Source organism: Typopeltis vanoorti, chromosome 16 (assembly GCF_054136105.1).
Source record: "Typopeltis vanoorti isolate ZY-2024b chromosome 16, IOZ_Tvanoo_1.0, whole genome shotgun sequence".
Taxonomy (NCBI): domain Eukaryota; kingdom Metazoa; phylum Arthropoda; class Arachnida; order Uropygi; family Thelyphonidae; genus Typopeltis; species Typopeltis vanoorti.
The window spans coordinates 34,924,264-34,937,287 of NC_143564.1; the positions used below are offsets into that span (position 1 = coordinate 34,924,264).

Below are 13,024 nucleotides of genomic sequence, written 5' to 3' on the forward strand. Positions count from 1 at the left end.
ATAGTCTGAAGTAGCATCAGTTCCCTTCTGTATGGTGGAGGTAAGGATATAGATCTGGAGCTATATTGTGTATTATTAGTTGGAATTACCCAATAGTAGCTACAGCCTTACTCAGGATGCACACAGCAAGTGACATATTTTCAGGGTATATTAGCAGTTGATATCCCCTTTGTCAGAGTCACATGCTTGTTCCAGGCTATATAAAACAGGTGAGCAGACCTGGGACAGAGTGCGTAAGTGAATTTTATGAAAGAATATGGTAATGATCAACATGGCTGACTTGAGTGATCAAAGCAGTGGGGTAGTTGGCAGCATCGTGAAAATTGTCATTCTGCTAAAGGAGTGCTCACAAAAGTTGCTAGAGAGCATTGAAAATGAGCCAACAACAAAAGTCATTCAGGTAACCTTAGTTTTTCACTATAACTAGAGAGAATTTGTTAATATAAGTGGCCAATTGAGGATTACAAATAATGTGCAGCTGAACAGAGCCAATCATATAACTGTGTTCGGTTACAGCTAAGATGTAGTAGATGACCAAGTTTCTCTACCATCAGGCAAAATCAAGCCAATTTATGGATACACTGGACACAGAAACAGCATTTACAGATATTTTAGGAATGAAAATAAAGATCAGCTGGTCTGACAAATTCCAATTCTTCCATGCTGATGGCTGAGCCAGGCTATGGCAAGAGAAGCAGCACGAATCGATGAACCCATAGTGGCAAATATCAACACATTAGGCCATTGCTGATAACAGTTTGGTAATGTTAGATGTTGGTGGCAATGGGATAAAAGTCTGAATGTTATGGTCAACTTGAAAAATGTGTGGCATATTATGCTGACAGAAGCAACTGTTATAGATGTTTATAGATGGATAAACAGAAAGAATGAAGGACTGCTATTCCAAGCCAGATATGCCACATCACGAGGAGCAATTCATCTGCCTACGCAAGGAACCTGCATGCTATAGTACTGAAAAAAAAATAATAAAAAATAAATAAATAATAATAACTTCACTGGCTTACTCAGTAACAGGATGAGTCAAGTAAACTGTTTTTAACATGCTTGCTACTGTAGTTCAACCTAAGGCAAATGGATGATGATTGAGGCAGCATTATTATGTACTGGTTTCAAGCATCCCCATGGAGTGTAGGTTGTTATGAAGGATAAAATGATGTTCTTCAACATTAAATGCATCTAATATGATCATTCAGTATAAATATTCTGCACCATACATGGTTAATACTTCAGTTTTGCACTACATCACACTGCAAGGAATTTCAATACAGTTTAGAGAAACTGGAACACAAATGTTATAATGGTCAGTATCTGAACTCCAAGAGCACCTTTAAGAATCACTTGTTATGATAACACCAACACATTTAACTCCACTGCAAAATAAACTATCACTGTGGTGGAAGAATAGGCCAAAATGCCTAAATTTATCAACGTTGAGTGAAAAATATACATAGGAAAGTAGCATCTTAGCCAAAACATGGATCACTGTTATAGCAATGACTATAATGAGGCTTGTGAAAACACTCAAGTCTGTAATATATGTATAATTTTTGAAACCCTATATATATCATATGTATTGTTTTACATATTGCATAAAATAATCATGCACATCTAAATTTAAGAACAAAATACTCACCTTTTCTATTGCTTCCTGTTTTATACAATAATCCACAATGTGAATTTACTCTAACCACACTACATTCAGGGACATTACCATCATTATTTTGCTTTGGAGAATCACCAAGTTCTGGAATGACAGTAGGTTCTACTCTTGGTGATATTTTGCTCTTTAGAGATTGAGATCTTCCTACAGGATGAGTTCTTTCTGGTACTGGAGGTGGGACTGAGTGTTGTGCACTCCTTGGTACAGGTGGGGCTGGTCTTGATGGAACCACACTTTTTACAAGTTGACTAGCAGTAGCAGGAATTATAAGAGCTGGATCAGACAAAGCTTGAACCACATCTTTTCTAGGAGAATTATTATTCTGTAAATTATTGATTGAAGGTCTAGGAGGCACATCAGGAGGTACGGATTGTTTACCCATTATATTTGATAAATCACTAAATGCACATTCTGTCAACACTTCAACAGGTGGTAATGGAGGCGGTGGGTATGCAGGAGGTGGTCTTTCAGGAATAGGTACATCATAGAGTTCATCAGAAGGTAACTGCATATTAACTGATGCTTGAGGCATTGCATAAGGAGGAATTATTTCATTTTTCTCAGCAGCAATGTTTTTCTTCCATGTCTCATAGAGAGGGGATTTAAATGAAACTGTATCAAATATATCTCTCTGTTCCTTTTGTTTTTCAAGACTATATAGATGTGAATCCACTTCTTCATAACTATGCACTGCTGCTATTTTCTTGTCATAATCTTCATATATGTGGTCTGTATCTAAAATCTTGTCCTCATCCAACATAAATGCTTTGTCATTTTTTTGATCTTTACAAAGTGAATCTGTGCTACTATATCGTGGCATCCAGTCTTCTTTATCATCAGTTTTAATTAACTCAGGTCTATATTTCTCCAAAAAATGAATTGAGTCAGTATCACTACCTTTTCGTCCTCGATTAAGGTAACACATCTCCTGTTCTGCTTGGGTATCAACAAGTGTGGCATTATTTTCTATATTTACAGTAAAATAAAGTGGATTGAAAAAGCTACTAGGTTTTCTTTGGGTTGAAAGATTTTCCGTTGATAGAGGAATGTTTCTGTTTATATCACCAATTTGTTTTTGTGAAAGCCTTGGTGCAGGAATAGGTTTATTAATTGATGAATCCAGTGCATCGTGTTTTGGTCTCTCATTTTTTAAATCAAGTATATCAGGAAAAGCTTTGGTAGCTGTTGGCCAACCCTCAACATCATCATAAATGTGACCCTGTTCTTGAGAAATAGAGGAGTTTATCCATTTTGTTTTTGGTGGAAGAGCAGGTGGGAAATCAGTTTCCATTCCTGAAAAAGATATTTACAAAATATTTAAATAATTTCAGGAATTCGTTAAATATACAAATTTGGCCATATTTCAATCAAAAACTGCTCAATTTTAAAAGCCAATCAGAAAAATCATTCCTGAAACCTTTCCATTCATTCATAGTTATATGATATCAGCATTCATTATAATAAATTATGGAGACAACTACTATGTTCGGGTAATAACTTCAATTAAACATAAGCCAATTACATGGAATATACATATGTATACTCGAGGTGATTCTTTTGGTTTGAAGAGAAGGGTTTTTATTATTATTTCAGTTCCATAGAAACAGTAAGAAATGATTCAACAGTTGTGGAATGAACATTCCATTAATGCTTCACCAATATTATCCACACTAGGTGCCATACCTTCTTCAACTCTTTCACACTACCTGCACTCACCACCTCCAATGGCAATCCATTCCAATCATGCACCACTCTATGAGAGAAAAATCTAGCTCTCACCCCCTTCTTGATGCCATTCATTCTCAACTTCTAAGGATGCCCTCTCATCCTTTTCCCACCCTCCATAAAATAAAAAATTCCATCAACTGATATCTAATATGATCCTTTCAGAAGTTTGAAAGTCTCAATCATATCACTCCCCCCCCCCTTCTCTGTTTGCTAGTGTCTGCAGTTGTCCACAAATTCCCAATCAGTCTTCATAATCTGTATTCCACAGAACCAATATCATTTTAACGTTCTTTTGCACTACCCCCCTCCCTCCCATGAACACTAGATATTTCTATCACAATACTAAACATTTCCTCTAGCAAAATCCCATCATTTATAATAATGGAAGGATTATGCTAGAAGAAATATTTAGTGTTGAGAATATAAATTTCCTAAGGATATATATTAGGAATTTGATTAAGCTAAAATAAAGTCTTGTTTTAACTTATTCAGTGGTTTTGCAGAGTGGAATGATATCAGTATTTTCTGGATTAATAATAATCGATGGGGTCACTTAAAAGTCAAAGCTAGATATCTAGGAGTAGACCTCTGAACAGTCCTTTAAGAAATTTCAAGAATAAAGGAAGAGCATCCAAAATTCTTAGTATGTAAAGCAGCATACTAGTATGCTATATATAGAGAAAAATCTAAGATAGTGAAGCACTGTGTACAACTAGCTAAACAAAAATTATAGGAAGACCTTATACAGAAGATAAATATCAGACAGCTGGCAGAAAGTTCTGGGAACAATTGGAAAAAAAATTGAAATGGAGAAAAAAATACTGTAAAAGGAATCAAAGATGCTAAATGTAATATAAAGAACTGAAGATATTCTGGATGTCCAAAGTAACTACTCTGAAAGATTATTAAATAAGCGGTAACAACAGTGATAGAAAATATGCAAGAGAAATGCAATCTGGATATACATATCAGTACTTGAAGTAGAAAAAAAAAGCCATTAGAAAACTGAAATCTAGAAGGTCAGCTTAGAACAGATGATACTGTGATGACAAGAAATGCTCAAATATGGAAAAATTTTATAAAAACTACATTACACACAATACTTCAGAAGGCCTGATAGGAAGTCAAATTCTAAATGAATGGGGCAGAGTTCAGTGTCCGTCTATAAACAAGGGGGAAAAAACATTCAAAACTGAATGTTTGAATTATGGAAGAATTTCCACATACTTGCTATTCTATGTAATATTGATTGAAAAGGTGCTAAGAAAAAAGGTGGAAGTGAAGCTTGGAGAAGAAAACATGCTTGGTTCAGAATGCAGAGGTTGTCAGGATCAGATTTTCACTTCAAAACAAACAGTTGAGAAATCATGGGAATATAGCAAGGACCCATATTTAAATTTTGTAGGATATTGAAAAACATATGACAATGTGCCAAAGGAAAAGCTGTTTGAAATACAACAATTATATGATATAAATAGGACATTATATCAAGCCATGCATAGTTGATATTTGAGTTATAATCACCATTTAGAATTAAAGGAGATACAGGAAGATGGTTTAATATAAAATAAGACAAGAGTTCACACACCATCTTCGTTGTTATTCATTATCTATATGCTGGCTTGGTTGGCTGAGTGGTTAGGTTCACTGTCTAACAGGTGCTACAGGTTCAAAATCCCATCATCGACAGTGATTATCAGTAACTGTCTTTAGGTAGGAGATGAATTCTGCTACCTAGAGTGAGATCAATGCCATGCTTACTGGAGGCCTGAAGTGGCTTGAGAAACGTTCCATGCTGTTCTCTAGAGCAGTGTTTCTGGATTATGTGAAAAAAGAAAATAAAAATACTAAAAAGCTATAAAATTAATGAAAACTTTTGAAAAAAATCCTTAGCCTATTTATGATGCTAACATACTTCTGCTGTTAGAAGTTTCACTAATGCCCTAACGTTTGGCGAGGTTGCATTAACCAATGCCAAAAACTCCTGCACTTTATGTATTTCATAACTCTTCTCACCCTTATTCTCATGATATTCTTTCCACATAACCTTATTATTTTAGTTAGTTGCTTTAGCCCTTCCATTAATTCAATTAGCCATGCTTCACTGCTCGACGTCCTACAGTTTAAAGTTTCAAGGTCTAGTTTTCAAAGGTAACATCTGGTTTTCTGGGATTTTTAGCACCCTCTGCCTTCATGTTTAACTGCTTGATGCCATAGGTAGTAATAAATCTAGCCTGCTGGTAACGAGACAGTTAAGGGATAGAATGTGATTTATATTTCTGGGGAGGATAGAGTAGACAGGATGGGGGGGGGGGGGTCCTCTGCTGATGATGATGTTGTTGACAGATGAATTACAGCCAACAAGATTAGGAGACAGTCGTGCAGATGGCAGTTCTTTTGAGTCAATGAGGCCAATAGGACAAAATATAAAACTGATTGCTGCTATAAACCAGGGGAGTGCCAGGAATGTTGAGAAAGTCATGCATCAGCAGATTAGTACAATGAGTGCAAGTCGAGTAATTATCATGGGGACTTCAACTTCAGAGGCACAGATTGGAAGGAGGAAAGGACACATTGCAGGAAGGAAATGGAATTTATACACTTACTGAGAGATAATTACTTGAAGCATAATGTAAAAGAAGGGACTTGGGATATGAGAGTGTTGTATCTTGTTATAAGGTCAGAAGACCTGTCCATAACTAAAGGTGGCTACATTGCCTCCAACTGGGGAAAGTAATCGTGCAGTCTTGTCTTGGGAAGTAACAAAACGTTGAAATTCCAATTAAGAAACTGTCTAAGTGGAACTACTACAAGGCAGGTGATTATGATGCTATTAGGAGACAGCTTGAAGCAATACCATGGCATAAAGATCTGCAAGGAGAGGATGTTCACAGTGCATGGGAGATAGTCAAGGGGTATCTGGAGTAAGTAAGCAATATCACACTGTATACCCAAAGTAAGGAGGTCAAACTGGGTAGGAGTTAGATGGATGAGTAGTATCATTAAGAAGAAAGGTGACCAGCATGGTAAGGAAGGCAAAATGTGATTATGAAAAGAAATTAGCCAAATACGCGAAAGGAACTCCCAGAGAGTTTTTTCATATGAATGACTATGGAAGGAGAGCTTTAATGAGTGCAGATGGTGAAGAGGTAACGGAGGCAGATGAAATTGTTCCACTACGGAATGATCATTTTGATAAATGATAATGTATCATTAATTGAATGATTCAATTAATTGCATCATTCAATTAATGAGTGCTCACTTCACCAAGATATATCAACCAGGTGTATGAAACATTGTGCACAGTACTATTACAATGAATGAACAATTAGAGGAACATGAATATCAGCACATGTGCAGCTGAATTAGCTAGGCCTTTGACATGTTTGAACAACTTGAGTCTCAGAGCTCAGGAGAAATACCATGGGGAATGGAAGGAATGTATAATAGTTCCATGTACAAGAGTGGTGCAAAAAACAATGTGTCTAACTACTGATCAATTAGTATTTCTGGTACAGTGGTGAAGATCACCCCCCCCCAAGTCCTGCTATGCTGCCTCACCATGGCGGGGGCCCCTGGGTGGGATGGGCGAAGCACGTCAGGAGTATCATTACTCCTGGTAGGGCCTCCCAAGGCATGAAGGCCATCCCACTATGCCCAGCTAAATGCTAGCAGGCGAAGACAGAAGAGGAGATTGACACCATCTGTTTTCATTTACTGCCCATTAGACATTCATGGCGAAGGATTTAACACAGCACACCATGCCAGCTCAGATGTTGTCCGGTTCAATAAGATCCGCGTTGCCATTTGGTAGCAGCTCCAAGGGTGGCAATGCGAAGTTAACAAATGGTGCTACCACTATCACTGACAAAAATAATGGAAAAACTGGATCCAGATTCAGACTCCGCAACCATTTAATGACCGGAACTTGGAATATTAGGACTCTACTACAATCAGGTCAACTCAAATTACTACAACACAAACTAAAAAGATATAAATGGACTGTTATGGAACTTTGTGAAATTCAATGGCCCAAAACAGGAGAGCTAACAACAGATGAAGGACATTTGCTTTTTTACTCTGGATGTGACTGCAGCGGAAAGGAAGGTGTCGGGTTTTTGATACACAAATCATTACGAAATTCTGTCATGGAATTCAACCCTATCAATAGCAGAATTGCTCTAGTCCGCCTGAGAGGAAAACCACTCAATATCACCATCATACAGGTCTATGCCCCAACCACAGATCACGAGGACTCCGAAGTAGAGGAGTTTTATGGTCATCTTAATGTAACAATCACCAGAGTGAATAGAAAAGACCTTTTGATTGTACAGGGCGATTGGAATGCCAAAATTGGAACAGACATCGGCAAGGATTATCTCCCATTTGTCGAACCATATGGCTATGGGGAGACAAACGAAAGAGGTTTTGAATTGATCAATTTTGCCTCACAAAATGAACTTGCACTCTATTTCCCCATAAACCTTCCAGAAGATGGACATAGACTTCTCCTGATGGTAAAAAATACACAACCAAATTGACTTTATCCTTGTAAGCACAAGATTTAAAAACTCCATCAACCTCACAAGAACCAGATCATTTCCTGGAGCCGACATTGGCAGCGACCACAATATGGTCATCGCAACTGTGAATATGAAAATGAGGGAAAGATTACCTACAAAATCAACTCGTAAAAGATATAATATAGAAAAATTAAAAGATCCCCAAATAAATACACTATATAAATACAAATTAAAACAATTTTTTGACACAAGCTTCAAGAAACATAATAGTATCGAATCTAAAACCAAATACTTCTCACAAAAGATAACTGAGACATAATAGAGAACAGTATAAAAATATTACTAAGATTATTAAAAAAGAAATCAAATATGCAAGAAACTTATGGATATTGGATGAATGCAAAAATATAAAAGAGGACTTAAATAAAAATAATTCTAAAAGTGCTTCTCAAATTATCAATAAGCTAACCAAACCTTTTACTGCAATTCATATTTGTAAATTTAGGGACACAAAAAAAACACACGTGTTGAACAGATTATTTTATTAATTACTAATAAAATAAAACTTGACGTTTCGACCCCTGTATCGAGGTCATCATCAGAAGAATACAAGTGTATACGGAACCAAGCTACATGCTCATGCCCTGTATACCGGTAAACTAAATCTACGTAGTTAGTTAATCCTTTTCTCTAGCCTGACCTCTAGTGATAAAAAAATAAAATAAAAATAAATAAATAAATAAAATAAAAATAAATAAATACAACTACAATAAACTGCTAAAGTCCTCATGTATTAATATTCTCCTGGATAGTTCTAATTGTTATAATATGATTTCTTTCAGTTGCTGTTGAATGTTACAAACACTTCACCAGGTTGTCTTCTTGTAGTGGGATTTTTCTATGGCTAGTTGAGGTTGTTATACAGGTTGTAGATGGGTCCTCCACATTCTTGAAATGATTAGGCCATCATTTTTGTTGAGATTTGGGTTGTGTTTGAGCATTTCACGACTCTTTAAATTTTCTCTCAAACAAGGTTTTGGTGCAGTGTAGGGACTTGGTATTTCTCCAATCAATTCTGTGGTATGTTTGGAGTGCGTGGTCAGAAAGGCCGGTTTTAACCAAAATGGAGGTATTTAATGTGTCATTTGTGTTCGTCTTGTCTGATTGGGATAGTTCGCCCTGTTTCCCCTATGTATGGTATGTTGCATGTGCATTGTATTTTGTATACCCCTGGGTGGGCTAGGTGTCGAAGAGGATCTTTAGAAGAACTGAGTAGGTGTCTTAACTTATTTCGGGGTTTAAAGGTGGTTTTAATGTTGTATTTGCAAAGTGTTCTGTCTACTTTTTTCAGAAATGCCTCTAACATAAGGAATGGCAATAGCATTCTTGAAATCTTTTTTGTTCTTACTGGTATCTTTATGGAGGATCTTATGAATAGTTTTTTTACTGTATCCATTTTTGATAAATGTTTGGTTGATGATCTAGTATTCCTGGTTTAGAGCCTGTTCATTAGAACAAATAGTTAGGGCTCTGTGTTTAAGGGTGCTTATGACACCTAGTTTTTGTGTTGGATGGTGGTACGAATTTTTGTGTATGTATTGGCCTGTGTGTGTAGGTTTGCAGTAAACTGAGAAGGAGAGACAGCCAGAGGGAAGACGTGTGACAAATGTGTCAAGAAAAGGAAGAGAGTTGTTTTTTTCCATTTCAATGGTGAATTGGATACGTTTGTGTTGTTTGTTTAGATGGCTAAGGAAAGTATTTAGAGCTTCGTGGCCGTGGGGCCAAATGGTGAAAATATTGTCGACGTATCTGAGCCAAATTTTGGGCTTTAGACATGCTGTCTCTAGAGCATGTTTTATTAGTAATTAATAAAATAATCTGTTCAACATGTCTCTTTTTTGTGTCCCTAAATTTACAAATATGAGTGCTGATCACCGTGTAACCTTAAAAGAAAGAATTTTACTGCAATTAATTGGAGCATAGAAGATGAAGATGGAACTCCTATCACGGATAACCAGAAAATAATTGATAGATGGAAATGTTACGCAACCAAGCTTTTTCAAAAGGACCCTCAACTGACCGATGATATTTTGGACGGAATTTTGCCAGGAGGTTCGGAGGAAGGAGATTACCTGATATTAAAAGAAGTTATTGCAGCAGTTAGCTCCTCAAAAATTGGAAAATCACCGGGAAGTGATGGTGTCACAGTGGAACTGATATGCAAAGGAGGTGACATCATCATAGACACCTTGCTAAATTTATTCCAGGACGTATGGAACACAGAGACTTGGCCTTCTGATTGGCGGACTTCTGTCCTTGTACCTATCCCTAAAAAGGGAAACAACAATAAATGTAGCAACTATAGAACAATAAGCCTCATTAGTCATCCAAGAAAAATCCTGTTAAAAATACTATTGCCAAGAATCGAAAAGAAAATAGAAAGCAGACTATCAGATGAACAAGCAGGTTTCCGGAAGTCCAGAAGTACAATCGACCATATTTTTACAATACACATACTAGGCGAAAAATACATAGAACATAACAAAATAATCTGTTGCAACTTCTTAGACCTTCAAAAAGCTTTTGACTCAATATGGCACGAGGCATTATGGAAAATTTTAGAACATTATGGTATCGACAACAAAATCATTAGGATTATTAAATCTTTTTATTCCTCATCTGATATGAGAATTGAAATTAAAAATTACAGCAGTGAACCATTCCAGGCAGAATGGGGGGGGGGGGGTTAAGACAGGGATACATCTTGTCCCCTCTTCTTTTTAATTGTTTTCTGGAATATGTCATAGATGAAGCTCTTTATGAATATGACACTGGAATAGTAGTTGGCGGACTAAGAATAAATAACTTGCGTTTCTCTGACGATATCGATCTTCTGGCAGAAAGTGAAGAAGAATTACAAGAGATAAACAGCCATGTTTTTCGGAACATTAAAAAAATATGGATTATACATAAGCCTACAAAAAACAAAAACAATGATAACCTCAAAATTAGACATTGAATTCTTAAAGATATAAATTGGCAATAAGCAAATTGAGAATGTAAAGAAGTTCACTTATCTAGGAAGCACGCTAAGTCAAGATGGTCGTTCAAAAACCAACATTAAATACCGAACTGCTAAGGCAACTGTGGCCCTACAGAAGTTAAAACCATTGTGGGGAGATAACAGAATAGCAATCACAACCAGACTAAGACTAATTGAAACCTTGGTGAATTCTGTCCTTTTGTATGGTTGTGAGGCCTGGACTTTATTGAAGGAAGATGAGCGGAGACTCCTGTCTTTCGAATTGAAAACTTACAGAAGACTTTTGAGAATTCCCTATACCGCTCACAAAACCAATGAAAATGTCCAAAAACTGATTGACTCAATAGATGGGAGAAAAAGGGAAAATATTCTGACAGTCATCAGAAGAAGACAGATGAAATGGTTCGGACATGTGGAGAGGGTTAATGGCATTCCAAAGCAAACCCTAGAAGGAATCGTTCCGGGATCAAGGGTTAGAGGCTGACCTTGATTAAAATGGACTGATAACATCAAAAAAATGGACAAATTCCTCCCTTTCTCAACTGACATCAAGAACAAGAGACCGAGACGACTGGAGGAGGCTAGCAAAGAGTATCACCTACCAGCCAAGAATGACCCAGCGGTTCATTTAGGACTATGCGAGAAGAAGGTGAAGATTTTAGAGAAGTTAATAAGAACTTACATACAGAAATGGGTAGCCAGACAAGTTTATTAAAGGAATGTCATGTTTTAGCAATTTGCTCTTTTATAGCAATATTATGGCTGAGTTAGATAAAGGGAATGGATACACTATGATGATGTTGGATTTTGCTAAAGCATTTGGTAGAATACCACATGAAAGGCTGTTGCATAAATTGGAGAATATGGGATTGGAATATGAACTCGACTTGGATCAGTGGATGGTTCACAGACATATCAAAAAGTAGGATACGGTGGGTGTGAATCTGCCAGATTTAAGGTGACCAGTGATGTACCTCAGAGTTCAGTCCTTGGGCCATTGTTGTTCAATCTATACATGAATAACATTAGGAAGGATATGCAATTGTTTGCAAATGATGCAAAGACAGGCAGGGCAATCGGGGATGCTACTAATATCATGCACTTATTTGAATAGGCTCGAAATTTGGGCAAACGAAAATGACTATCAGTTTAATGTTAGCAAGTGTAAAGTTATACACTTTGGTGTGATGAGATTTCCAGTAGCATATTATATTAGCAAGGTTATGCTACAAGAAACTGATCAGGCTAGAGATCTTCACGCAATAGTGGATAGGAAACTGAAGTTCAAAGGTCACATAACAAAAATTGAACTCAGAGGACAATTGTGATGTTGAAGCAAACCTTGACATGTAAGGATAAAGAAATCATTTTGCCATTTTATAAGACCTTGATAAGACCACACCTGGACTAGTGCAAATCTAGTCTCCCGTGTTCCAAAAGGATAAAAAAGGTGCAGAAAGGGTGCATGAGTTATGAAGTTCATATCTGAATTATGGGATTTAGATTATGAGGGCAGATTGTGAGATGTGGACTATAGACTCTGGTTAATAGGATAATAAGGGATGATATAACAGAAGTCTACAAAGTTCTGAATGGATGTTATAGGATATCAGCTGATAAAATTATTCATTACATCAAAGGTGTTGAGAGGACAAGGGATCATCCATGGAAGTTAAATCTGTATGTGTTTAAGAAAGGGGTAACAGCTAGATTATTCTCTCAGAGAATCGTGAGTGAATGAAAAAGTTTACCATTTGAAGTAGTGAGTGTATCTAGTGTAAATTTTATCTCGTGTGAGTTTAAGAGAAGGTATGACAGCTGGTGTGTATATTATTAGACCTCCAGGGAGTCATGGCCTCGATGAGTCCATGACTCCCTGGAGGTCTAATAATATACATGGTCTGAAAAACTGTGTGCAGGCTTACCAGTCAGGCAAATATGTCACTTTACATGTGTCAATCTCAGCGATATATCATAGTTTTGTGTTCAGGCATTGATTCTGATCAGTTAAAAAGCTTTTTAATTGATCAGGCACATACGAAAAATCCT

General features: G+C 36.7%; 1 protein-coding gene across 4 annotated transcripts in view; it reads right to left on the bottom strand.

The window, feature by feature from the left end:
- RhoGAP15B (RhoGAP_ARAP and RA_ARAPs domain-containing protein RhoGAP15B) overlaps positions 1–13,024 on the bottom strand; it is a 339,597-nt gene that overhangs the window by 298,597 nt on the left and 27,976 nt on the right. For all 4 annotated transcript variants that reach the window (XM_090405966.1, XM_090405963.1, XM_090405964.1 and 1 more), the window contains exon 3: positions 1,655–2,974. In XM_090405966.1, coding sequence (XP_090262092.1) covers positions 1,655–2,972 — 1,318 coding nt within the window. In that variant the 5' untranslated portion in view covers positions 2,973–2,974. The remainder of the gene's footprint in view (positions 1–1,654; positions 2,975–13,024) is intronic.